We start from the raw sequence: 24,190 nt of genomic DNA, 5'->3' as shown, positions 1-24,190 counted from the left end.
TGCTGTTCAGACAGCAAAGCTGGCCCTGCTGGGAGCCCTGGCTGAGTCCTACCCTCCCCAGCAGTGTCACCGCTGTGCACCCATGGCTGAGCTGCCCTCCCCAGCAGTGTCACCGCTGTGCACCCATGGCTGAGCTGCCCTCCCCAGCAGTGTCACCGCTGTGCGCCCATGGCTGAGCTGCCCTCCCCCGCAGTGTCACCGCTGTGCGCCCATGGCTGAGCTGCCCTCCCCAGCAGTGTCACCGCTGTGCACCCATGGCTGAGCTGCCCTCCCCAGCAGTGTCACCGCTGTGCGCCCATGGCTGAGCTGCCCTCCCCAGCAGTGTCACCGCTGTGCGCCCATGGCTGAGCTGCCCTCCCCAGCAGTGTCACCGCTGTGCGCCCATGGCTGAGCTGCCCTCCCCAGCAGTGTCACCGCTGTGCGCCCATGGCTGAGCTGCCCTCCCCAGCAGTGTCACCGTTGTGCACCCATGTCTCGGCTGCCCTCCCCAGCAGTGTCACCGTTGTGCACCCATGTCTCGGCTGCCCTCCCCAGCAGTGTCACCGTTGTGCACCCATGTCTCGGCTGCCGTCCCCAGCAGTGTCACCGTTGTGCACCCATGTCTCGGCTGCCCTCCCCAGCAGTGTCACCGCTGTGCGCGCGGGGCCGAGCCCTGGCTGGTGTGCGCGGGCGCTGGCCGTGCCGTGGCACACGGTGCACACTCGGGAGCGTGCAGGGCTGAGGGGCTGCTGCTTTGCTGTGTATTTCCTATGTGCCTGTGAAGGGTTTGCTGGGCTGCATTCCAGTTCCATATATGGGGGGGTTGCGTTCTTTAGGGGTTGGGTTTGGGGGTTTTTTGGTTTGTTGGTGGGGGGGTTTTTTGGTTTGCTTTTTTTTTGTTTGACGTTTTGTTTTTTGAGACTCAGTCTCAGTCTTGGTTAAATTTAGATCAAGCAGGAGAGAAGCTGGAACTTGTTAGCAGCACAGGAAACGCCCTGCACGGGTGTTTGATGTGTGCTGGTGTGTGAGCGTGAACTCGCAGCTGCGCGCTGGGATTAGGCCGTGCGGAGCTCTGCTCGGGTGGGAAGAGCTTTGCACCTTTAGATGTTGTGTTAGGTTCTGGTGGAACTTTGCTGCTGTGCACTTAATGTAATTGAGTATTAAACATACATGACTTGCCAAAAGCCAGTAGTTTTAAGTCAGATTCAAAGCTATTGTACTTAAAATAGCTGAGGTGTTTATTTGCTGAAAAAGCCAGAGTCCACATTAAACTCCTTTGGTTTATCTGAAAAAATACTAGAATTTGAGTAGTCTAAAGACCGTGCTTTTCTTACTTCAGTCATTTGTGATGATGCTAGTCCATTTCTTTCTTAACAGATGTCCTTTCCTTAGAATCTGTATTTCTGACCATACTTTAGCAAGTTAGTGTTTGAACAATATACGAATAAGAACAAACAGAAGCAAAAGATAACCTTTGCTTTTTGAAACTTAAATGAGATGGAAGTTTCTGGAGAGTTTAATGTGCGGGGTTGGGTTTGGTTCGGCCTCGGTGTTTTGCCGTTTTTGTTGTGGTGGGGTTTTTGTTGTTGTTTTGATTTGTTTTTGAACAAAAATGAGAGAACTCAAAATCCTGTTAATGTGCGTTTTGGGGGGGCACTGCTTTGTGGGTTTCACTAGAAATGCCTTTGAGCTGAGTTGGTTGTTTAGCTAATGGGGTTCCAGGCCTGCTTTACCGGGGCTGAATTCCCACTGGTGTCACAGGGATCTTTGCGCCGCTGAGGACTGAGCTCCCGGACTTCTGTTCAATGTTTGCCACAAGCGGAAGGTTTGAAGACAAGCGTGGGGAGCGTGAGTGCCACGAAGTGTGGACGTGGTTTTGCTGTGACAAAGTGGAATTTTCAACACTGCCCAACCCCTGATCCCGAATCTCCGTGTGCACACAAGAGCTACTCTGAAAAGTTCAAAAGAAAACAATGAAGAGGTATCAGGGCAAACTTTGCTTTATCCTCAGATAAATTATACTTGGCAAAGGCGAATGGAGTGTGGGAGCACTGTGCCTTCCCGTGTGCTGTGCCAGACTAAGGTGCGGTTTGGGAATTCACTGGTGCGTGTAAAGCTCTGGGAATACGGAGCTGGTGCGCACGGGGGTTTGCTGTTCTCTGTCTGAGCGGTTGTTGGTGCCACTGTTGTGTTTTCTGTATTTTCTGTAAGTCAGTCGGTCAGCGAGTGACGGGCGCACTCTGCAAAGAGTTACACCCAGAGGAACTTGGCCTATTTTGAAAGTCTGGGGAAAAAGATCTAATTAATGGTGGCGTTTTTTGGTGGCCAGAAATTCTAAACCTCGTCTTTAAAAGGCAGCATGGAAAGGAGGGCAAAAGTGCCATTCAGTTATTCTGGAGCTCAGACTTCTGCAAAGTCTGCAGCAGAGGGAGGTAGCGGCAGGTTTGCTGGAGAGGACTCCCTCCCGTCGCCGTGCCCCGCCGAGGGCTGCGGTGTGTGCCGCCAGAGCCGTGTCCTGGTGCCGCTGGGGACGGGCTCCTGGGGACCCGGTGCCGCGAGGAAACGCTCCAGGCGTGCGGCGGCTGTCCCGCCGCTGTCCCTCGGCCTGCTGGAGACAAGGCCGCTTTCTTCTGTGTTCATCGTGTCTGCTGACAGGAAAACCAGGTGCTTTTCTCCTTTGAGCCTTGCTTGAACCTCCTTCCTTTCTTGGCTTTCTTCGGGAGAAAATCGGAGTTTTGTTTCTTTGCAGTTCTTCTTCTGCCTGATGGGTTTTGAGCCAAGTGAATTCTTGTTGGAGTGGTGTCTGTTCTCGTCACAAGTTAGTGGACTTGGCTCGTTTGATTTACATGGGACCTGCAAGCATCCCGTTAACAGGTTACGGTGAGGCAGTACGCGCTGTCTTGGCAAACTTGTGGAGATTTACACAGAATTAAGATTTTCATGAATTTTTTTTTTTTGAAGGATACAAGTTTGTGTTCCCCTGCGAGTTAAATTCTGGTTGTGAAGATTTAAATTTTGGGTTTTTTTCACATTTGCCTGTGGATGGAATGTTTTCTGGCATCTCAAGTAGAGGCTTTAGCGGTGCTTGGCTGTTTGGTTACTGAAAGCAATAGACCAACTGTAAAATTGTAATAAATACGGGCTTGCCAGATATTTCATATTTTTGGTAAGAGCATGTGGGATCTTGTCTACACCAGGGAGTTAGTGCAGAAGAGGCAGGGTGTGAATGTGAAGCGCTTCTCCCCTTGCATAGACGAGCCTTTAGTTCTTCTTCAAGAGCAAACCGGGATGTCCTTGTCCCTGGTCCGAGCTCCGCCGGGGATGGCGCTCGCGGGGGTCGTGCCCGCGGTGTGTGTCCAGCTCCTGTGGACACCTCTTTGCCTTCGGGGCTGCTGTGTGCAGAGGCACAGGCTGCTGGGCTGCGGCGCTCGCTGGTGAGCCTGTTGTGCTGGGTGCTGCTGTCATAGGTGTTCGACAGCTCATGGTGACACCGCCAGAGGTCTGTTGGTGCTCCTGCATTGTACATTAAAATGAAAAGTGCTTTAAGGGAAAAGCAATTGGAAGAATAGGGCTGTTAAGAGTGTTTACTTGTAGTTTACGCTATAGAAGAATGCCCAAGTCTTATCCATAAAATAGCATAATCAAGTAATTAAAAAGGGAAGGTTTACATTCACAAGAGACAGCAGAGGTGGCACAGCAGGGTGTGAGATGGTGGTGTTTCTGCCCGGCCACATTCCTCTGGGTGAGGGAGGTTTCGGGAGACAGCTGAGCCAACCTCACGGTGTGGGATCAGCCAAGGGAGCGGTTTCGGTCCCGCGCACCCGCCGGGAGACGCGACTTGTTCTCCTGTGTCACCTCTGCACCTCTGTGTGTGTCACCTGTGCTGGCCAGCACTGCACCTCTGTGTGTGTCACCTGTGCAGCTCTGTGTGTGTCACCTGTGCTGGCCAGCACTGCACCTCTGTGTGTGTCACCTGTGCAGCTCTGTGTGTGTCACCTGTGCTGGCCAGCACTGCACCTCTGTGTGTGTCACCTGTGCAGCTCTGTGTGTGTCACCTGTGCTGGCCAGCACTGCACCTCTGTGTGTGTCACCTGTGCAGCTCTGTGTGTGTCACCTGTGCTGGCCAGCACTGCACCTCTGTGTGTGTCACCTGTGCAGCTCTGTGTGTGTCACCTGTGCTGGCCAGCACTGCACCTCTGTGTGTGTCACCTGTGCTGGCCAGCACTGCACCTCTGTGTGTGTCACCTGTGCAGCTCTGTGTGTGTCACCTGTGCAGCTCTGTGTGTGTCACCTGTGCAGCTCCGTATGTGTCACCTGTGCTGGGCGGCGCTGCAGCTCTGTGTGTGTCACCTGTGCTGGGCGGCGCTGCAGGTCTGTGTGTGTCACCTGTGCAGGTCTGTGTGTGTCACCTGTGCAGCTCCGTGTGTGTCACCTGTGCTGGGCGGCGCTGCAGCTCCGTACACATGTGGTGTGTCTGAGTTTTGCGTTCCTGCTTGTTTGCACGTTTTAGGGTCACTTAGGCGTTGCATCTTGCTCCTCTCTTTTTTGGGGGGGTGGGTAGGGGGATGTGTTTGTCGACAGACCCATGTAGGCAGTTGCATTCTCCAAAGGAGATAACTGTCTGCATTGTGTTTTCAGTACAGGTTTCCAGCACTTTCTGGTATGACCTGCCCTACTGGGGCAGGGCCTGGACCAGGCAGCCTCCCGATGTGCCTCCCGGCCCCGCCGTCCTGTTGCTCTACCCTAACCACGGAAGCCCTAACGAGTGCGGTTACTTTGATTTCAGGCCTGCGAAGCAGGAAGTGTCCAGCGTGTCCTTTGTATGGAGTTTGGATGGAGCTCTGCATTCGATTTCTCGCAAAAGTGAGGGACTGAGATTCGCAACCATTTCAAGATCAGGTGTTTTATGGTTAGGGATTATAGAAAACACAGTGTTGTGGAATTTCTAGGGATAGCTGACATGGGAGGGGAGACACTAAGCGTGTATTTCATACTATGTCCTACCGTATTCTCGCTGAGTTGTATGCATCTGCTAATCAAATACCGCCATGTTTCACAGGTGCTGGCTTTGGCTTGGCATCAAGTGATTTCATTTAGCGTTTGGGGCAGATCTGTTTTCTGAAGGATGGTCAGTCGGTCTGTGGAAGGCTGTGGAGTTCAGAGGGGGGTGTTTCATGTGTGAGGTGGTGCCGCTGTCAGACCAGATGCAGTAGATGCAGGAGGTGGCGTGTTGGACGTACAAAAACGTCCCCTCTTTAAAACGGTGACCGTGGACAGTCAGGCTCTGCGTTGGTCGGTAGTCTGGGGCACAATCGTGTCATTTTGAGGTGCAGCAAAGTTTCTTAAAATCCGCAGCTGCTTAGTGGTTTTTTCCTTTGTTCTTGTTTTGTTTTCTGGTTTGTTATGAGTAGCTTTGTAGACAAAAGAAACAAATATGGACTTCAATGTGTTTGTTGGACCACGTGCTGTCCCAGTACGTCCGGCAGAGACCTGTGGTGTTGGATCACTGTGAAGTCTCTTGGTTTTGATATTGCCTAGAGTTGTGTTTTGAGAGCTGCCTTCGCTTCCCAGTGTGCTCCACTGAGATTCTCCAGACATGACTTGTTTTGGTCAGGTCTGGTTTGGGAAAAGAAAGTTCGTAATTCCTTTATTTATTTATTTATGTTTAAATATTGAGGCTGCTAAGAGCTTGGTTGTTGTTCTTTGGATTGAAAAAGAATGAAAGTCGCTGCTTTGCAAGAACTGAGTTACAAATACACATCTTAAATGTGAAAACAAGACTCAAGGTTCTGCTTCCCCTCTGCTCTGCCCTGGGGAGACCACACCTGGAATATTGTGTGCAGTTGTGGCCCCTCAGCTCCAGAAGGACAGGGAACTGCTGGAGAGAGTCCAGCGCAGCCACCAAGATGCTGAAGGGAGTGGAGCATCTCCCGTGTGAGGAAAGGCTGAGGGAGCTGGGGCTCTGGAGCTGGAGAAGAGGAGACTGAGGGGGGACTCATTCCTGGGGATCAATATGGAAAGGGGGAGTGTCAGGAGGATGGAGCCAGGCTCTGCTGGGTGACAACCAGTGACAGGACAAGGGGCAATGGGTGCAAACTGGAGCACAGGAGGTTCCACTTAAATTTGAGAAGAAACTTGTTCCCGGTGAGGCTGTCAGAGCCTGGCCCAGGCTGCCCAGGGAGGCTGTGGAGTCTCCTTCTCTGCAGCCATTCAAACCCGCCTGGACACCTTCCTGTGGAACCTCAGCTGGGTGTTCCTGCTCCATGGGGGGATTGCACTGGGTGAGCTTTCCAGGGCCCTTCAACCCCTCACATCCTGTGATTCTGTGATTCTATGCAGGCGTATGACTTGATAGGTTTATGTAGGATTTTTTTACATATAGGATTTCTCATCTGCAATATTTGGCGAGTTGAAAGTGAAACTTAATAACTTTATCCTTCTTGCTATTGGTTTAGCCTCATGTTTCCTTCTAATAAAGTCTTTTACGATATTAAATCCCTCTACATGGATAACTTCCTTCCCTTGAAATTTTAAGGTGGTTGAAATAAGTAGTGATTTATTTGTTTCTCTATGTGAGCTGTAGCTGAAAAGCCACAATGAACAGCAGATGGTGGTTCGCCTGTCTCAGCTGCAGTGGTTCGTTTGCTAAGCTTGTGGATTTTAGTGATGTTTAGTAAGTCCAGGAAGGTGAAGTCATTGGCGCTCAGCCTCACTGGGCAGACCTGGGAGTCCTCTCAGCAGTGGCGTGTGAGGGACATGTGGCACTTGGCTCCTCACCCGTCGTGGCACTGGGGAACGTGTTCATCCTCAGAGAGGACTCTGGTAGAAATGGGGTGACTGAAACAAAGCTGAGTTCTGGTTGAGACGATTCTGTCCAGGGTTATGATAGCAGACGGATCTTGTGTATGCTATCTGATGAGGAGGCGCCGATGATCTTCAAAGAATGTTCTGTAATAAAAACTGGTCATAATTCAACTGTCATTATGTCATTTTGCTGCCTGCCAGATGAAATTGGTCTTGTTCTCCTGCGGAGGAGTGTACCGAGATGGCATGTGCAGCTGGAGGAGGCACCCGTGAGCTCTAAGGCGCGATGGATCCCGCCTGCCAGGTGGTGCAGTGGCTCGGCTGGGGTGGCGTGGCCGTGGGCGCAGGAGCTGCCGCTGCGCCCGGGCCGCCGCGTGCTGGAGGCGCCGCTTCCGTGCCATAGCACAAACTCTGCTTTTGAGAAGATCCCTGGTCAGAGGAGGTGGTGTGGCCATTTGAAAATCCTGCCCAAAATATTTACAGATCTGGTGTGTGGCCCATCAGTTTGGTATGTGAAGATTTTAGTCTGTCCTGTAGTAATGTGCTTTTGTAAAGTAGGTATTATTTCTGGTTATTGCTTGTCTTTAACACTAAAAATATTTGTTACAGCTAGGTGGATTTCTTCCACTCCTTTCCCCACTGAACTTTCTAGACCATGGTGGTTCCTTAAGAGTGCCCGCAGTCCAACAGGAGCAGGAGCAGCTTGCATGAACACAGGGAGCGAGGACTGACACGGGCTGCCTGTTGAGCCTTTCCTGGGAGCAGGGAACCGCGGCCCTTGTAAAGGGTGCGCTGGACACCGCGTGGTGCCCCAGTCGCGCAGAGGTCCCATCCCGCCTGGGAAGTGTCGTGGTCACTTAGGACGGTGCTATCCTAACCCAACCGTACAACCGTGTGGTGAAGTACAAGTTGGTTACTATGGATTGGGGTGACATTTTGGTTAGCAGGATTTATCTTCACTTTCTGTACACTAGTAAAGCTGAAATGGCAGATTCTGATATAGTTTTCACCTAGTTTTAGGCTCTGGCTTTTCTGCCAACAGCGTGTGCAGGGCATTGCTTCTGCCAGCTGAGAAGTGCTGAGTTTTCTTGCCCAGTGTTTTGACCCTTTCATAATCCGTTTTAAAATAGGGGCTTTGTCACTTTTTCCATGTTTAACATGGGACGATGGACAGAGATGGGATGAAAACGGCCGTTACAACAAAGGCAAGAAAAAATACATCTACGGTTACATTAAATTTTCCTTTTGTCGCTCCTGCCTCAGTGCAATCACGTCTGTGACAGCGGAGTTTCCTGGGGCTTGCTGGCTGGGGTGTCATCATGGGGTTTCCTCAGGACTTTCTTTTAACCCTCGTGACCTTATTTCTTTCTAGAACGCCTCTCTAAATAGGGACCTTCCACTTAGAGGGCCAGCTTTTTTTAAACCTTTTATCGAGGTGCAGATTGTTGTTGCAGACAATAGCAAGGGGCTTCCTCTCAGCCGCCCGTTGTGTTTCTGCTCCCACCACACCTGCCCACCTCCTGCCCAGGAGCAAAACCTGACTTTGTGGCATAATCCACGTACACTGATCCCTGTCTTGCAGAGCTGGAGGAAAGATAATTCATTCAACTGAGAAATAAGAGGCAGTGGGGTGATAGAGGCTTTGCTGCTTGACACCTAAGGCCAGGGGTTATGTGCACGGGCATACCAGTAAACCAGGGTTTGCTTCTGTGGTACCTCAAGATAAAAACTGAGGGGGAGACACAGCCCTGGTGAGAGGCGAGATGAGACTAGGAAAGCACACGGCAGCTTCTGATGCTTTGAGGAACTGGGAGGTACCTTGTAAATGCCAAGAGCTGCAGGGGTGATGTTTAGAAAGAAGCCTAAATAGAAAGGATACGTTCAGCAGGGATGAAAAGCAGGGTGTTTTTTCTAGGCGGTTGTTGGTTGGTTTTTTGAGGGGTTGTTTGTTTTCAGTTTTTCTAAGTCATGAGTGAAGAAAGGGCAGATTCTGTAGAAAATGGTAGAAGGCTGAGGTCTTGGCATTTACTCTGGACTTAGCAGAGTAGGAAGAGAAGGTGAAAAATAGTCTTGTCCGCACCTCCTCTGTGGTCAGAGGTTTTTCTTACGAGAAGCAGGTGTGAATTTCAAGGTTTGTGGCTCCTCTTTTGACAGCTGCTGCTCTTTCCTCGGCGTGGGCAGGCGAATGACTCAGCCGATGATTCGTCATCCGCATCCCCGCTGCATCGCCAGGTTGGCTCACACGGGTGCTCATGACCTTTGCTGTTAAAACTGTGTGCGGCCAGCGCTCTGTGCAGGGGAGTCGGTGCAGCACTGCAGGGGAGTCGGTGCAGTGCTGCAGGGGTGTGTGCAGTGCGCTGCAGGGGAGTCGGTGCAGCACGGCGCAGGGGAGTCGGTGCAGTGCTGCAGGGGTGTGTGCAGTGCGGTGCAGGGGAGTCAGTGCAGCACGGCGCAGGGGAGTCAGTGCAGCACTGCAGGGGTGTGTGCAGCGCGGGAGGAGTCAGTGCAGCCGGGGGGGTTGTGCAGTGCTGCAGGGGTGTGTGCAGTGCAGGAGAGGTTAGTGCAGCGCTGCAGGGGTGTGTGCGGTGCAGGAGAGGTTAGTGCAGCGCTGCAGGGGTGTGTGCGGTGCGGGAGAGGTTAGTGCGGCGCTGCAGGGCTGTGTGCGGTGCGGGAGAGGTTAGTGCGGCGCTGCAGGGCTGTGTGCGGTGCGGGAGAGGTTAGTGCGGCGCTGCAGGGCTGTGTGCGGTGCGGGAGAGGTTAGTGCGGCGCTGCAGGGCTGTGTGCGGTGCGGGAGAGGTTAGTGCGGCGCGGCAGGGGTGTGTGCGGTGCGGGAGAGGTTAGTGCGGCGCTGCAGGGCTGTGTGCGGTGCGGGAGAGGTTAGTGCGGCGCTGCAGGGGTGTGTGCGGTGCGGGAGAGGTTAGTGCGGCGCTGCAGGGCTGTGTGCGGTGCGGGAGAGGTTAGTGCGGCGCTGCAGGGGTGTGTGCGGTGCGGGAGAGGTTAGTGCGGCGCTGCAGGGGTGTGTGCGGTGCGGGAGAGGTTAGTGCGGCGCGGCAGGGCTGTGTGCGGTGCGGGAGAGGTTAGTGCGGCGCGGCAGGGGTGTGTGCGGTGCGGGAGAGGTTAGTGCGGCGCGGCAGGGGTGTGTGCGGTGCGGGAGAGGTTAGTGCGGCGCGGCAGGGCTGTGTGCGGTGCGGGAGAGGTTAGTGCGGCGCGGCAGGGCTGTGTGCGGTGCGGGAGAGGTTAGTGCGGCGCGGCAGGGCTGTGTGCGGTGCAGGAGAGGTTAGTGCGGCGCTGCAGGGGTGTGTGCGGTGCGGGAGAGGTTAGTGCGGCGCTGCAGGGCTGTGTGCGGTGCGGGAGAGGTTAGTGCGGCGCTGCAGGGCTGTGTGCGGTGCGGGAGAGGTTAGTGCGGCGCGGCAGGGCTGTGTGCGGTGCGGGAGAGGTTAGTGCGGCGCTGCAGGGCTGTGTGCGCTGCGGGAGAGGTTAGTGCGGCGCGGCAGGGGTGTGTGCGGTGCGGGAGAGGTTAGTGCGGCGCTGCAGGGGTGTGTGCGGTGCGGGAGAGGTTAGTGCGGCGCGGCAGGGCTGTGTGCGGTGCGGGAGAGGTTAGTGCGGCGCGGCAGGGCTGTGTGCGGTGCGGGAGAGGTTAGTGCGGCGCGGCAGGGCTGTGTGCGGTGCGGGAGAGGTTAGTGCGGCGCGGCAGGGCTGTGTGCGGTGCGGGAGAGGTTAGTGCGGCGCTGCAGGGGTGTGTGCGGTGCGGGAGAGGTTAGTGCGGCGCGGCAGGGCTGTGTGCGGTGCGGGAGAGGTTAGTGCGGCGCGGCAGGGCTGTGTGCGGTGCGGGAGAGGTTAGTGCGGCGCTGCAGGGCTGTGTGCGGTGCGGGAGAGGTTAGTGCGGCGCTGCAGGGCTGTGTGCGGTGCGGGAGAGGTTAGTGCGGCGCGGCAGGGCTGTGTGCGGTGCGGGAGAGGTTAGTGCGGCGCGGCAGGGCTGTGTGCGGTGCGGGAGAGGTTAGTGCGGCGCGGCAGGGCTGTGTGCGGTGCGGGAGAGGTTAGTGCGGCGCGGCAGGGCTGTGTGCGGTGCGGGAGAGGTTAGTGCGGCGCGGCAGGGCTGTGTGCGGTGCGGGAGAGGTTAGTGCGGCGCGGCAGGGCTGTGTGCGGTGCGGGAGAGGTTAGTGCGGCGCGGCAGGGCTGTGTGCGGTGCGGGAGAGGTTAGTGCGGCGCGGCAGGGGTGTGTGCGGTGCGGGAGAGGTTAGTGCGGCGCTGCAGGGGTGTGTGCGGTGCGGGAGAGGTTAGTGCGGCGCTGCAGGGGTGTGTGCGGTGCGGGAGAGGTTAGTGCGGCGCGGCAGGGCTGTGTGCGGTGCGGGAGAGGTTAGTGCGGCGCTGCAGGGGTGTGTGCGGTGCGGGAGAGGTTAGTGCGGCGCGGCAGGGCTGTGTGCGGTGCGGGAGAGGTTAGTGCGGCGCGGCAGGGGTGTGTGCGGTGCGGGAGAGGTTAGTGCGGCGCTGCAGGGGTGTGTGCGGTGCGGGAGAGGTTAGTGCGGCGCGGCAGGGCTGTGTGCGGTGCGGGAGAGGTTAGTGCGGCGCGGCAGGGGTGTGTGCGGTGCGGGAGAGGTTAGTGCGGCGCTGCAGGGCTGTGTGCGGTGCGGGAGAGGTTAGTGCGGCGCTGCAGGGGTGTGTGCGGTGCGGGAGAGGTTAGTGCGGCGCGGCAGGGCTGTGTGCGGTGCGGGAGAGGTTAGTGCGGCGCTGCAGGGGTGTGTGCGGTGCGGGAGAGGTTAGTGCGGCGCTGCAGGGCTGTGTGCGGTGCGGGAGAGGTTAGTGCGGCGCGGCAGGGCTGTGTGCGGTGCGGGAGAGGTTAGTGCGGCGCGGCAGGGCTGTGTGCGGTGCGGGAGAGGTTAGTGCGGCGCGGCAGGGCTGTGTGCGGTGCGGGAGAGGTTAGTGCGGCGCTGCAGGGCTGTGTGCGGTGCGGGAGAGGTTAGTGCGGCGCTGCAGGGGTGTGTGCGGTGCGGGAGAGGTTAGTGCGGCGCGGCAGGGCTGTGTGCGGTGCGGGAGAGGTTAGTGCGGCGCGGCAGGGCTGTGTGCGGTGCGGGAGAGGTTAGTGCGGCGCGGCAGGGCTGTGTGCGGTGCGGGAGAGGTTAGTGCGGCGCGGCAGGGCTGTGTGCGGTGCGGGAGAGGTTAGTGCGGCGCGGCAGGGCTGTGTGCGGTGCGGGAGAGGTTAGTGCGGCGCTGCAGGGGTGTGTGCGGTGCGGGAGAGGTTAGTGCAGCGCGGCAGGGCTGTGTGCGGTGCGGGAGAGGTTAGTGCGGCGCTGCAGGGGTGTGTGCGGTGCGGGAGAGGTTAGTGCGGCGCTGCAGGGCTGTGTGCGGTGCGGGAGAGGTTAGTGCAGCGCGGCAGGGCTGTGTGCGGTGCGGGAGAGGTTAGTGCGGCGCGGCAGGGCTGTGTGCGGTGCGGGAGAGGTTAGTGCGGCGCTGCAGGGCTGTGTGCGGTGCGGGAGAGGTTAGTGCGGCGCTGCAGGGGTGTGTGCGGTGTGGGAGAGGTTAATGCAGCGCTGCAGAGGGTAGGGCAGCGCTGCAGAGGTTAGTGCAGCACTGCAGGGGTTAGTGCAGCACTGCAGGGGTTAGTGCAGCGCTGCAGGGGTTAGTGCAGCGCTGCAGGGGTTAGTGCAGCACTGCAGGGGTTAGTGGAGCACTGCAGAGGTTAGTGCAGCACTGCAGGGGTTAGTGCAGCACTGCAGGGGTTAGTGCAGCGCTGCAGGGGTGTGTGCAGCGCGGCAGGGCAGTGGGAGCAGCTGGGAGCAGTAACCCTGCAACTGATGAGCCCTCATGTCTGCAGCGTCTGGCGCCTGAGCCAGAATGGTTGGGCAGCAGGGAGATGAGGAGACCTTCCTTGCCCCGCGTTCGCAGACCTTAGAGACACGGGTGAAATGATCAGCAATGGGTAAAGGAGCAGGGTGGAGAACAAGGTGGTTGCAGGATAGACCTGGGGAGTCAGGCTTGGAACCAGACCGGTGGGAAAAAGCTCCTGCAGAAGCACATTCTAATAACTAACACGATAATGAGACGTTTCTCACGCTTCCTCATCTTTCACCTCTTTCATTCTATTTTAATAGTGCTTCAGGGCGTAATTCCGCTGCGTGGAAGCGAGCAGTGCGTTGGAGACTCGGGGCTGGTTCGTAGTCTCCTGCGGAACCGGTGCGTGGCTTTCGGGGTGCCGGATAAGGGGGTGGGAGTATCTCATAGGTGAGATTGATAACCATTAGCTTGTTGACTGAGCAACAAATGAAACATGCAGTATAGCTTGTCAGTTTTGTATCTGTATTGATCTTCCTGCATAAGAAATACCTATAAAGGGTAAAGGCCACAATTGTTTAGGGTGTTGTAGAAAAATATTTCAGTAAAAGCTGTTTAACTTCAGTGAATTTGTTTAGGTTTGGTTAAATCCAGCCCATTGGAAACATACATGCCATTTACCTTTAGTTGTATGCAGTCAGACAGACACAGACCTCTTCAGTGTGTCTGCTCTACCAGTTTTGTTCTTGCGTTCGAATAGCAATAACAAACATATCTCGTAAGAAGTTGAACCTTAAAAAAACAAACACACACCATTCTCTTTGTTTCAAATGTTTTTGTTCATTGTTGAATTAGGAGTCTCTTAGAATTAGGAATATTCCCTCTTTATTGTAAGATGTTAGATATAGATGACTCAGTGGAGTAATTGTAAAGGATTTTCACTTACTGTCTTGCCTTGATTTCTGTTACATCCCCAGCACCTTGCTGCTTGAAGTATTTTTGTTGTTTTCCTCTTGTTTGGAAAATACAGTTAAGGGATTCAAATTTGTCAGAAAAGGGAAACGTTGAAACTTTTCTGTGTGTAAAGTACAAAATTCTTAATGCGTTTAAAGGCAATGAAAGCAGGTGTGACTAAATGAAGTTTTCTGCAAACCTCAGGACGGAATATTGGGGTAATAACAATACACTTTTCAAAATGCTGCTTTTTTGAAGTATGTGCTTAATAAATCCTACACGGAAAGGCAGTAAGTCCTTAAGTACTTGTGTGTGCATGGCAGAATGACTAAGGTGTCCCACCCTTTATTTGTTTTCAAGCAGAGGAGGTGTTGTTCAGGATTCGTCTGTGCGGGGAGGGCACAGCACAGCGCGGGTGGACGTGGAGCTCGCGGGCACGAGCTCCGTGGTCACAGCGCATGGGGCGGGTTTGTCTGAGCTGCTGGGGGGTCTCTGAGTGACCCACCTGCCGGGTACGGGGTGTGGAACAGGGGGTCTCTGAGTGACCCACCTGCCGGGTACGGGGTGCGGAACAGGGAGTCTCTGAGTGACCCACCTGCCGGGTAAGGGGTGTGGAACAGGGAGTCTCTGAGTGACCCACCTGCCGGGTACGGGGTGTGGAACAGGGGGTCTCTGAGTGACCCACCTGCCGGGTACGGGGTGTGGAACGGGGGGTCTCTGAGTGACCCACCTGCCGGGTAAGGGGTGTGGAACAGGGGGTCTCTGAGTGACCCACCTGCCGGGTAAGGGGTGCGGAACAGGCATTCTGCAAACTCTCCAGAACATGGGACAGAAGTTGGGGATGGGAACAAACACCGTGAACCCTCCCGTTGCTGGTGCCCGTGTCTGTCGGCAGTGGCTGTACGTGGAAAGTGTTCTGGTGCCAAGCGGGTGCTGAGTTCTAAGGGAGACTCACGGGCAGAGCGGAGATGTGGGGAGATTTTTGGTTTTGTCTTTTTGCAGGGGATTCCCTACGTGCTGAAGTACTTAGCTTGTAGAAGATGAGGAGTGAAGTAAACTGGTGTGTATGTCTGCGCTCCCAACTGTTTACGTAACCTCGCATTTTTGTTTTATGAACCCGATCTTGTTTTTTGGAGTCGCTCATTTGTAAGAAAGCTGATTGTACACATTCTTAAACCAAGGGACTTTCCGCCCCCTCCCTCCATGCTGTGGGGTGCGCTGTGCGGTGCGGGGTGCGACGAGGCGGTGCGGGGTGCGACGGCGCTGTGCGGTGCGGGGTGCGACACTGCGCTGCGGTGCGGGGTGCAACGAGGCGGTGCGGGGTGCGACGCTGCGGTGCGGTGCGGGGTGCGGCGAGGCGGTGCGGGGTGCGACGAGGCGGTGCGGGGTGCGACGGTGCTGTGTGATGCGGGGTGCGACGAGGCGGTGCGGGGTGCAACACTGCGGTGTGGTGCGGGGCGCGGCGAGGCGGTGCGGGGTGCGGCGAGGCGGTGCGGGGCGCGACGAGGCGGTGCGGGGCGCGGTGCAGCTGGTGCAGCACCGCGGGAACGGCCTTCGGTGTGAGCCGGGATGCGGATCCTGAGCCTCGAGGGCATCAGCAAAGGGTTACCGAGGGACTTTATTGGCCCTTGGACAACAGGTCCACGTCTGGTATCTGTTGTAAAAATGGAAGCAATAGTTAAATGTTTTAGAAGACCTTAAAATCTTAACAAAAAACCCAGTAAACAACATCAAAAATAAAACCACCAAAAACCACCACAAGAAACCCTTACTGGCCATAAACAGGTGGTTTCAGGGCGGAATTTAAAAATTGGAACCAGTAAAATGTAAAACTGAGTTGTTTGTCAGAACAAAACCATTTCAGTGGCTGGAAGTGCTTCTGAAATCTCAGTCAGTGAATCATTATATTTGAGCTTGGTGGTGGGGAGGGAGGAGATGCAATGGGCTCAGGAAAGACAAGGCACCAGCATTACTGGAAATACCCCGTTAATCTAAACGCTCTCAAAACAAAGCAAGGTCCAATATACCTTGTCTGTTTCAAGGGATGAGGAAATATAAATGCACAGTATTGCTGTTCAGTTTGATCAGTCTTCTTGAAGTGGGAAGGATGGGTATGATATCTTCTATCTGAAGCTGGAATGCTTTTGGAGATCTGTCAGCTTTACAGTATGTGTAGGGAACTTTGAGGGTTTTCTAAATAACACATAGTTTATTTGTAATCAGTGTTTCCAAGCAGTAGCATTAGGTTCATTTCCTAAACGGTTCCAATACCCACCTTTGTGGAGTTTGAATGAGGATGGAAAGTAACCGAAGTGCTGGCTTTAGGATGAAGAAAACTGTATTTTCTTGTACCTCTCAGCTTGTGAATGAATAGTGGACTCCACTGTGTGCTTTCCTGCTGGGAGCTTTACTGGTTGGGTCTCTCCTCGAGTGGAATTTGGGTGGCTGAGAGGTGTGTTTCTTTGGAAGCGATCGTCTTTCGTTTTTGGATATCGTCTGTGGGGAGACGAAAGGAGATGGGTTTTGCTTCCAGGTGACAGCAGCTTTTGTGTCCACCCTGGATGTGTGCACAAGCGACCGCCTCGCGTGCCCTCTGTGTCTGTGTTGGGATAGATTGGGGAGGACCGAATGCGCAGTAGGGAGGTTGGGCTCGGTTCCGAAAAGAGAGAACCTGGGGTGGAATGGCCCTTGATTCCCCCTGTTTGATCTTTTGTTGCCCCCTACCTGTATCCTAAAATAGGAATGAAATATACTGTGGAATTTCAGTTCTGTGTCAAGCTTCTCTGTTCTCATTAATTGAAAATTTATGCTTGTCATGTTTGCAAAATAAGAAGAAAGTTAAATATAATATGCAGGTTTTGAGATGTTCTTTTTTATTGCCACTCTTTTCTAGCTATGCATGTAGAGTATCATCCTCAGCTTCTGAAATTCATTAACAGTTCCAGATCTTACCATTGCATAATGCAGACTTTCTAACATCGTATATGCTTCTTGTGTGGAAAAGAAAAACAATATTTTTATTTAAAAAGCAGATCGTAATAATACGTTGGGACTTTTATTTTCTTTGATGTCTTATCTTGGGAGGCGATGTAGGGAGAGGGCGTTTGACTGTATTTAGAAGAAGTGCTTAGACTTGTTTTTCTTTCCTTTTGGAATCTGAGAATTAGAATTCTCAGGTCTTGTAGCACCGGGAGGCGTGTGCCACGTGCAGCGGGGCTGAGCGAGTGGGGATGGGCGTCCTGGTGCCGGGCGCCCGCGGGTGGGGATGGGCGTCCTGGTGCCGCACACCCGCGAGTGGGGATGGGCGTCCTGGTGCCGCGCACCCGCGGGTGGGGATGGGCGTCCTGGTGCCGCACACCCGCGGGTGGGGATGGGCGTCCTGGTGCCGCGCACCCGCGGGTGGGGATGGGCGTCCTGGTGCCGCGCACCCGCGGGTGGGGATGGGCGTCCTGGTGCCGCGCACCCGCGAGTGGGGATGGGCGTCCTGGTGCCGCGCGCCCGCGAGTGGGGATGGGCGTCCTGGTGCCGCGCGCCCGCGGGTGGGGATGGGCGTCCTGGTGCCGCGCGCCCGCGGGTGGGGATGGGCGTCCTGGTGCCGCGCACCCGCGGGTGGGGATGGGCGTCCTGGTGCCGCGCACCCGCAGGTGGGGATGGGCGTCCTGGTGCCGCGCACCCGCAGGTGGGGATGGGCGTCCTGGTGCCGCGCACCCGCGGGTGGGGATGGGCGTCCTGGTGCCGCGCACCCGCGGGTGGGGATGGGCGTCCTGGTGCCGCGCGCCCGCGGGTGGGGATGGGCGTCCTGGTGCCGCGCGCCCGCAGGTGGGGATGGGCGTCCTGGTGCCACACAGCTGCTGCCCCGCCGCGTGCTGATCCGTGGCTGAGGCTCCGCAGGGCAGCAGCTGTCCTGGCTGTAGCCCCTGGCGCTGGGTGTTTGATGCGCTCTGTGGTACTGCACAGCCACTGCCGTCCCGCTGTGTCCCGGTCCCAGCCCGAGGCTCGGCAGGGCAGCAGCTGTCCTGGCTGTAGCCCCTGGCGCTGGGTATCTGCTGTCTGTGCCAAGAGTGTGAGCCCTGCGGAGGTTTGGGGAGAAGGGGAACGTCAACATCTTCATCAGTCGCAGCGTGACTGAGGTTGGAAGGGACACGGGGGTTCCCGTGTGCAGCCTCCCTGCTCAGGAAGGGCTGCTTGCCCAGACCGTGTTCAGACGGCTCTTGGAAACTTCCAAGGAGGGAGATCCACATCCTGCCTGGGCACCTGTGCCGCTGCTTGGGTGTCCTCAGTGCGAAAGCGTTGCTGATTTCAGAGGGACCCGCTGGCGTTCCCGCGCGTCACCGCCTCGCGTCCCCGCGGAGCAGCTGGCTGCCGGTGCGCTGGTGGGCAGGCGTGCGGTGCGTTACCTGCTCTCAAGTCTTCAGGCAGCTGTGGGTGCAGCGCTTGAGGTTTGGCAGTGTACAGGCAATGCCTGTGCTAATGTTAGTGCCATAATGTCTTGCCAAACTCTGCAGGCAAACTGTATTCTATGTAATATTTCAGAAGCCGTGAGTTTGCCCACATTGGATAAGAATTTTTTGTGTGTACACACAAATATACCGAATTCTTTGGCTTTATACTTAATTAATGAAATGTTCAGATATTGTTAAATATTTTTGGTTCTTTTTTCTCTTGTAAGAGGGTCCTCCTGTTGTGTATTCCCATCCGCTGTAGCTGATCTTCAGCGCTGTAACGTTTCAGGTCCCCGCTGCAGACAGCGTGTGGCGGGTGGGCTGCAGCGCTGGGTCACCCGTTAGCTGTGCAGGGAGCCGCTGCTGGCTGGAGAACAGGGACACGGCACCTGCACAGGCTGGGGACCCCGGCCACCGTCGGCAGAGCGAGGAGCCTCTCGTCAGGGGGCTCTGCGCTCCTTTCTCTGGTGAGGAGTTTGGCGCTTTCACGCCATTTGTCCTTTGCATTCTCTTTGCACCCAGTGTTTCTTCTGCTTTCTTTTAAGCTCAGATTTCTTCTGTCTCTGAGGTGCTGTGGGGGATGTCTTGTAGTGCTGCACCTATTCAGGACCCTGTGAATGTTGCGGTTTGTTATTACCATATTGTTCTAAGAAGGATCCAGTTCTGTTGCAACAGTGCCATTGCCTTCCCTTGCAGTAGGCTGCCCCTCATCAGCCCTGTGAAACCAAACTCTTCCGCTGTTACCCTGGTGTACGTTTGGTTCTGATTGCATTACGCCACTAAACTGTGTTGAAGGTGCTGGTCTGTACAGGGCAGAGGTGGATTAGGCACGCTCTGGGAGCCTCGGCAAGGCTGCGCGTGTGCTGTTTCTTCCTTGTTCCTGGGATAAAACCAGCTGAATTTTAATAAAGTCACTGCTGCTCTTCAAGACTTAGGAGGCTTTTAAATGCTGGTAAGTAAAATTTATCATAGAATATACCAACAATATGCAACACTGCATAATTTTAGAGGTAATATTTACGTTCCAAAGCCAGGCAGAAGTTAGGGAATACCAAATTAGGAATGTGTCTGCAGCTCTAATTAGACTTGTAATTCCTGTACATATGCATTATGTTTCAGCCTTAAATTACATGGCTGAACACAGTTTTCTTCACCAAATGCTCTCACTGAACCTGTGAACGCCTGCTGGTAACGTTAAAAGCTACAGTTCCCTTGAGTACATTTACCTCAATAGCAACGTGCTGAAATGAGCTGAGAAATGTTTCATTTTAAGGAACTGTCCAATTACGTATAAAAATGGGTTCCAAAGAGCAGAAGACCTTCGAACTGTAATATTAAGGTGAAATGTGCATATCTAGGGTCTGGAACAAATGACCGGTGTCTGAATATGAAGCACCAAGTCTCTGTGAGTTCCAAGCGCACGTGTGGACCGGTGTCCCAGCGTGGAGTGGCCGGGAGGAGCTGAGATGAGTCACAGCAGTTGTTTTCAGACTTCTGCTTCTCCCCGAGGGTTTCGTAGGGCATCCCAGCAGCGGGTGCAGGGCTGCGCCTCGGCGGCACCGCGCAGCCCGGTCCTGCAGCAGACGGCCCTCGCTGCAGCTCCCGATCACCCGTGTGGCCCCGCAGTGCGCGCCGCACGCGTGGGCGTTTGCTGCAGCTGCAGCCTGCGCGCCGTGCACAGGGAGGAAGCTGCTCTGCGAGAATACTTGATGAACGTGTGAAGTGGATCGCTCAGGCGTTAGGAAAAGCGGGTTCGGGGTGTCGGAGCAGGCAGGTTGAGAGAGGGGTTGCTCCCCGCTGTCCTCGCCCGCACCAGCGCACAGGGCTTGCCGAGGTCATTAAAGGTGCTGCCACCATTTATGCGCTGATTTGGATTGTGCGGTCCAGCCTTTACGTTTCTGATTTCCTAACTTTTTGCTGCTTGTCCTCAACAATTTGGCATCATTGATATTTGTTTAAGCGTTTTTGTTTTATCTGCAAATTTTAATCTTTTGGTGTTATAAGAAGTAATATTTTAAAACACTTTTTTCCGTACTAGTAAAGACAAATATTTTATAGGGATTTTGTAGAGGAAAGTTAGCTGCCTGTAACATTAGGGAATATCTGTAATGACTCAAATAATGCTTTTATACAGAATTTTCAATGTAAAGTTACTCTCACTCGGTGTCCATTTCAAGCTATGGAAGATGTTCTTAGGCTCTTGATTTGTTAATGCTATTGGAAGATGAATTGGGTTTCCAAACATAAAGAGTGGTCACATGACTCTTCCTAAAAAAAAACCCAGACTATTTAATCAAAAAATGGTATTCTTTGTCATGGCCTACGTTTCTGTAGGAGATACCAGTTGTTAAAAAAAGTGGAACCGCGTACATCTTCGGAGTTTGAGCCTTTTTTCCTTAGCATTTTTCTGTTTTCCTGCGTTTCGCAGTGGGCTGTCTGGTGAACGGCGCGGCTGTCGCGGCTGTCGCGGCTGTCGCTGCCTGCTGAGGCCTGGCCCGCAGAGCCCGCTCGGTGCCGCCGCCGGGCCGAGCCCTCCCGGGATCGCGTCGTTACACAAACCGGGACAGAACTGCAAAAAAATCACCTTTGAAGTTTACAAGCTTCTCTCCATTCCTGGAGAAGGAGCTGGTGAGGTTTGCGCTTTGTCTGTGGGTTTTGTGTTGTTCTTGTCCTGTGTTGTACGCACGGATCCTGTTGGCTCCGACACGTCTCGCTCCAGCGCGACCACTGGCGTTCTCCTGCAGGTGGCTGTTCCAGAGAGGAGCGTTCCCCTCCTGTATGGGCCAGCACCTCTCCTGTCGTTCATGTCCATACTGCAGTACTAGGAAGCTTTTTCTCAGTGTCTAAGCTAAGTTTTGGCTGCTGCAAAGCAGGCCCGTGCTCCTTGGTCTGTCGAGAGCTGATATATGGGATAGATTGTTCCCTTCTGTGTAACGGTCTTAAAATACACAGCAGGCTAACGTAGTTAGGCCTCTCCTCAAGTCTGCTGTTAAAAACCAGCCCCGTTTCCAGTCTCCGGGGTTGCAGTGTCTGGACTGCCGGCCGCTGGCCGTGTCTTCTCCGTCCCTCCGCCTGCTCCCGCCTGGATTCTGGTGTCCCCAAAGGCACGTGCGCTCCTCCGGGGGCCTCGTTACTGCCAGATAGATTGGATTGATGGCTTTCTTTGTTTTAAAGGCAACGTTGGGCTTTGTATGACTTAATAACGTAGTTGGTTGTATCAGCATGTGGGCTGTTTCCAGCTGAGCGTGTCCGAGTCTCTCAGAAAAGTTGTTTTTCCTTTTTTGTAGCAGTGTGCCCGAGGACAGGACTTGTCCCTTTTCCTTGTCACTGCTCTTGTGAAAGCTGCTGTCTGCGGGAGAGGTGCCGCTTTCTCCCTTTGCAAAGCCAGGAGGCGTGAACACTGGGAGAGGGGGAGCGTGAGGAACACGCGTGATGGGAATGGAGATCCAGGACTGGTCTCTCTCATCCCCCGGGAATCAGCCCTGGGGAACATGCGGTGTGTGGTATTTCAAAGGAAGGAACCAGGGCTGCCGCTAAATTCTGGCTCAGGTGTTTCCTTCTAAACTTCTTTTTCTACTTGTCAGAGCCGTTTGTGAATCTCAGAGCATTCTTTGCTGGATTGTCTCTATCCAGGTCATCCAGACAGGTGAGGAAGGGGAAGTGTCTCCTCGTGTTGCGTTTAGCTTTTCCTTCTCATGTTCATGTGGTTGAATTTCAGGAGATATTTTCTTAGTTTCAAAAGATAGCGTTGTTCATGGGGTGTTGTTAACAGTGTTCTTTCAGTCCAGCGTTTCATGCATTGCTGGTCAGATGTGCTGAGAACTGGCCCATTCCCTTTGCCTACAGAACACAATGGATGTGGAGCCACTGATTTCACAAGCACGTGGAGTGTACGCTTAAAAACACCACCACTTTCCTCTCCCCAGTTGCCGTTCAGCATTGTATTGCAGTATAGCAATGCTTATTTTCAGAAATGTATTTATGGTGTGTATTCAGTAAATAACCATAATTTGCTTCCTTGTTGTTTATTTGATTTTCCAGTAGGTGGCCCAATTTAGGGGGTGTATTTTGTGGGTTTTTTCAGTCTTTTTTCAATGCTGAGCTGGAAAGGGCTGCTTAATGTCCATTCTGTGTGAAACACCTGAAGATACCACAGAACTTGTACTGCTGCGGTTGGCAGAGGGGCAGGGTTTGCAGAGTGTGTTTTTCCTCTGGTGGCGCTCGGCAGATTCCTCCCCGGGCTGCGGAGCCCGGACAGGGTGCGGTGCTGTGGGCTCACCCTGTGCTACGCGGTGCTCGGGGTGTAACTGTCAGTACAACGTGCTGGAGACGTGCGGGTGCTCGGGGTGTACCCGTCAGTACAGCGTGCTGGAGACGTGTGGGTGCTCGGGGTGTACCCATCAGTACAGCGTGCTGGAGACGTGTGGGGTGCTCAGGGTGTACCCGTCAGTACAGCGTGCTGGAGACGTGTGGGTGCTCAGGGTGTACCCGTCAGTACAGCATGCTGGAGACGTGTGGGTGCTCAGGGTGTACCCGTCAGTACAGCGTGCTGGAGACGTGTGGGTGCTCAGGGTGTACCCGTCAGTACAGCGTGCTGGAGACGTGTGGGTGGTCAGTGTGCACACGTCAGTACAGCGTGCTGGAGACGTGTGGGTGCTCAGGATGTAACCGTCAGTACAGTGTGCTGGAGACGTGTGGGGTGGTCAGGATGTACCCGTCAGTACAGCGTGCTGGAGATGTGCGGGGTGCTCGGGGTGTGACCGTCAGTACAGTGCGCTGGAGACATGTGAGTGCTCAGGGTGTACCCGTCAGTACAGCGTGCTGGAGAAGTGTGGGGTGCTTGGGGAGTAACTGGTCAGTACAATGTGTTGGGGATGCGTTGGGTGCTCAGGGTGTAACTGGTCAGTACAACACATTGGGGATGTGTGGGATGCTCAGGTTGTAACTGGTCAGTACAATGTGTTGGGGAAGTGTGTTGCAGTGTTTCAGGGCATTGTCCATCTCTGTGTGTGGGTATTGCCGTGGTTAAGGACATTGTCTGGCTCTGTGTGTGGGTGTTGCGGTGGTTCAGGACATTGTCTGGCTCTGGGTGCGGGTGTTGCGGGGCATTGTCTGGCTCTGTGTGTGGGTGTTTTGGTGGTTCAGGACATTGTCTGGCTCTGGGTGCGGGTGTTTTGGTGACTCAGGACGTTGGCTCTGTGTGTGGTTGTTTCGGTGGTTCGGGGCATTGTCTGGCTGTGTGTGTGGTTGTTTCGGTGGTTCGGGGCATTGTCTGGCTGTGTGTGGGGGTGTTTCGGTGGTTCAGGACATTGTCTGGCTGTGTGGGGGGGTGTTTCGGTGGTTCAGGACATTGTCTGGCTGTGTGGGGGGGTGTTTCGGTGGTTCGGGACATTGTCTGGCTGTGTGTGGGGGTGTTTCGGTGGTTCGGGACGTTGTCTGGCTGTGTGTGGGGGTGTTTCGGTGATTCGGGACGTTGTCTGGCTGTGTGTGGGGGTGTTTCGGTGGTTCGGGACGTTGTCTGGCTGTGTGTGGGGGTGTTTCGGTGATTCAGGACGTTGTCTGGCTGTGTGTGTGGGTGTTTCGGTGGTTCAGGGCATTCATTGTCCGGCTCCGTGTGGGTCGGCGCGGGTTGTACGCAGGAGCAGCGGCTGTGCTGGCTCCGTGTCCCTTGTCACCGCGCGGCCGATGGACTGCAGGCAGCAGTTAGACCTTTACCGGGTTTGATTTTCACCAGAGTGTCTCAGTGACTTACACGGGTTTAGCCTTATAACCTTAATTATATGTGGAATGTGGAGAACGCTGCATTATTTTTCTGTATAGGAAGACAGTGAGCTCTAATTGCTTAGCTCAAGTATTAAAACATTCCTTGTGCATCAGGACTTTGCTTAACCGAGCTACGTTGTAAAAAATGAATGTCACTACCCAAAGGTTTCTTCTGATTACCTCACTGTTTTATTTGTGTCGATCTGGTCTTTATCTTGTTCAGTTTCGTGTGAATGGATGTTATTAATTCTGCGTTTATTTTTGTTTCTCTGTTACCCTTTAGGAGCGACACTTAAAATGTTAAAGGCAGTTTTGAAAAAGAGCCGAGAGGGTGGAAAAGGGAACAAGAAAGACTCAGGTAAGAGTATTAATGAGATGTTGTATAACGTGGGTGGGTTGTGCGTTATAAATGGGGCAGTTAAGTACGTTCTGTTGCAGCAGTGATAAAAATTATTCAACATAAACGCAGTGAGAAGTTT

The 24,190-nt window shown here is 54.3% G+C and overlaps 1 protein-coding gene across 4 annotated transcripts in view; it reads left to right on the top strand.

Annotated features, from left to right (window-relative positions):
• TANC1 (tetratricopeptide repeat, ankyrin repeat and coiled-coil containing 1) overlaps positions 1-24,190 on the top strand; it is a 73,094-nt gene that overhangs the window by 4,593 nt on the left and 44,311 nt on the right. For all 4 annotated transcript variants that reach the window (XM_065841251.2, XM_071810635.1, XM_065841250.2 and 1 more), the window contains exon 2: positions 23,995-24,069. In XM_065841251.2, the coding sequence (XP_065697323.1) occupies positions 24,009-24,069 (61 nt within the window). In that variant the 5' untranslated portion in view covers positions 23,995-24,008. The remainder of the gene's footprint in view (positions 1-23,994; positions 24,070-24,190) is intronic.

This window comes from Patagioenas fasciata, chromosome 7, assembly GCF_037038585.1.
Source record: "Patagioenas fasciata isolate bPatFas1 chromosome 7, bPatFas1.hap1, whole genome shotgun sequence".
NCBI classification, from domain to species: Eukaryota; Metazoa; Chordata; class Aves; order Columbiformes; family Columbidae; genus Patagioenas; species Patagioenas fasciata.
The sequence above is the reverse complement of the archived record's forward strand: the minus strand, read 5'-3'. Positions and strand labels throughout refer to the sequence as shown.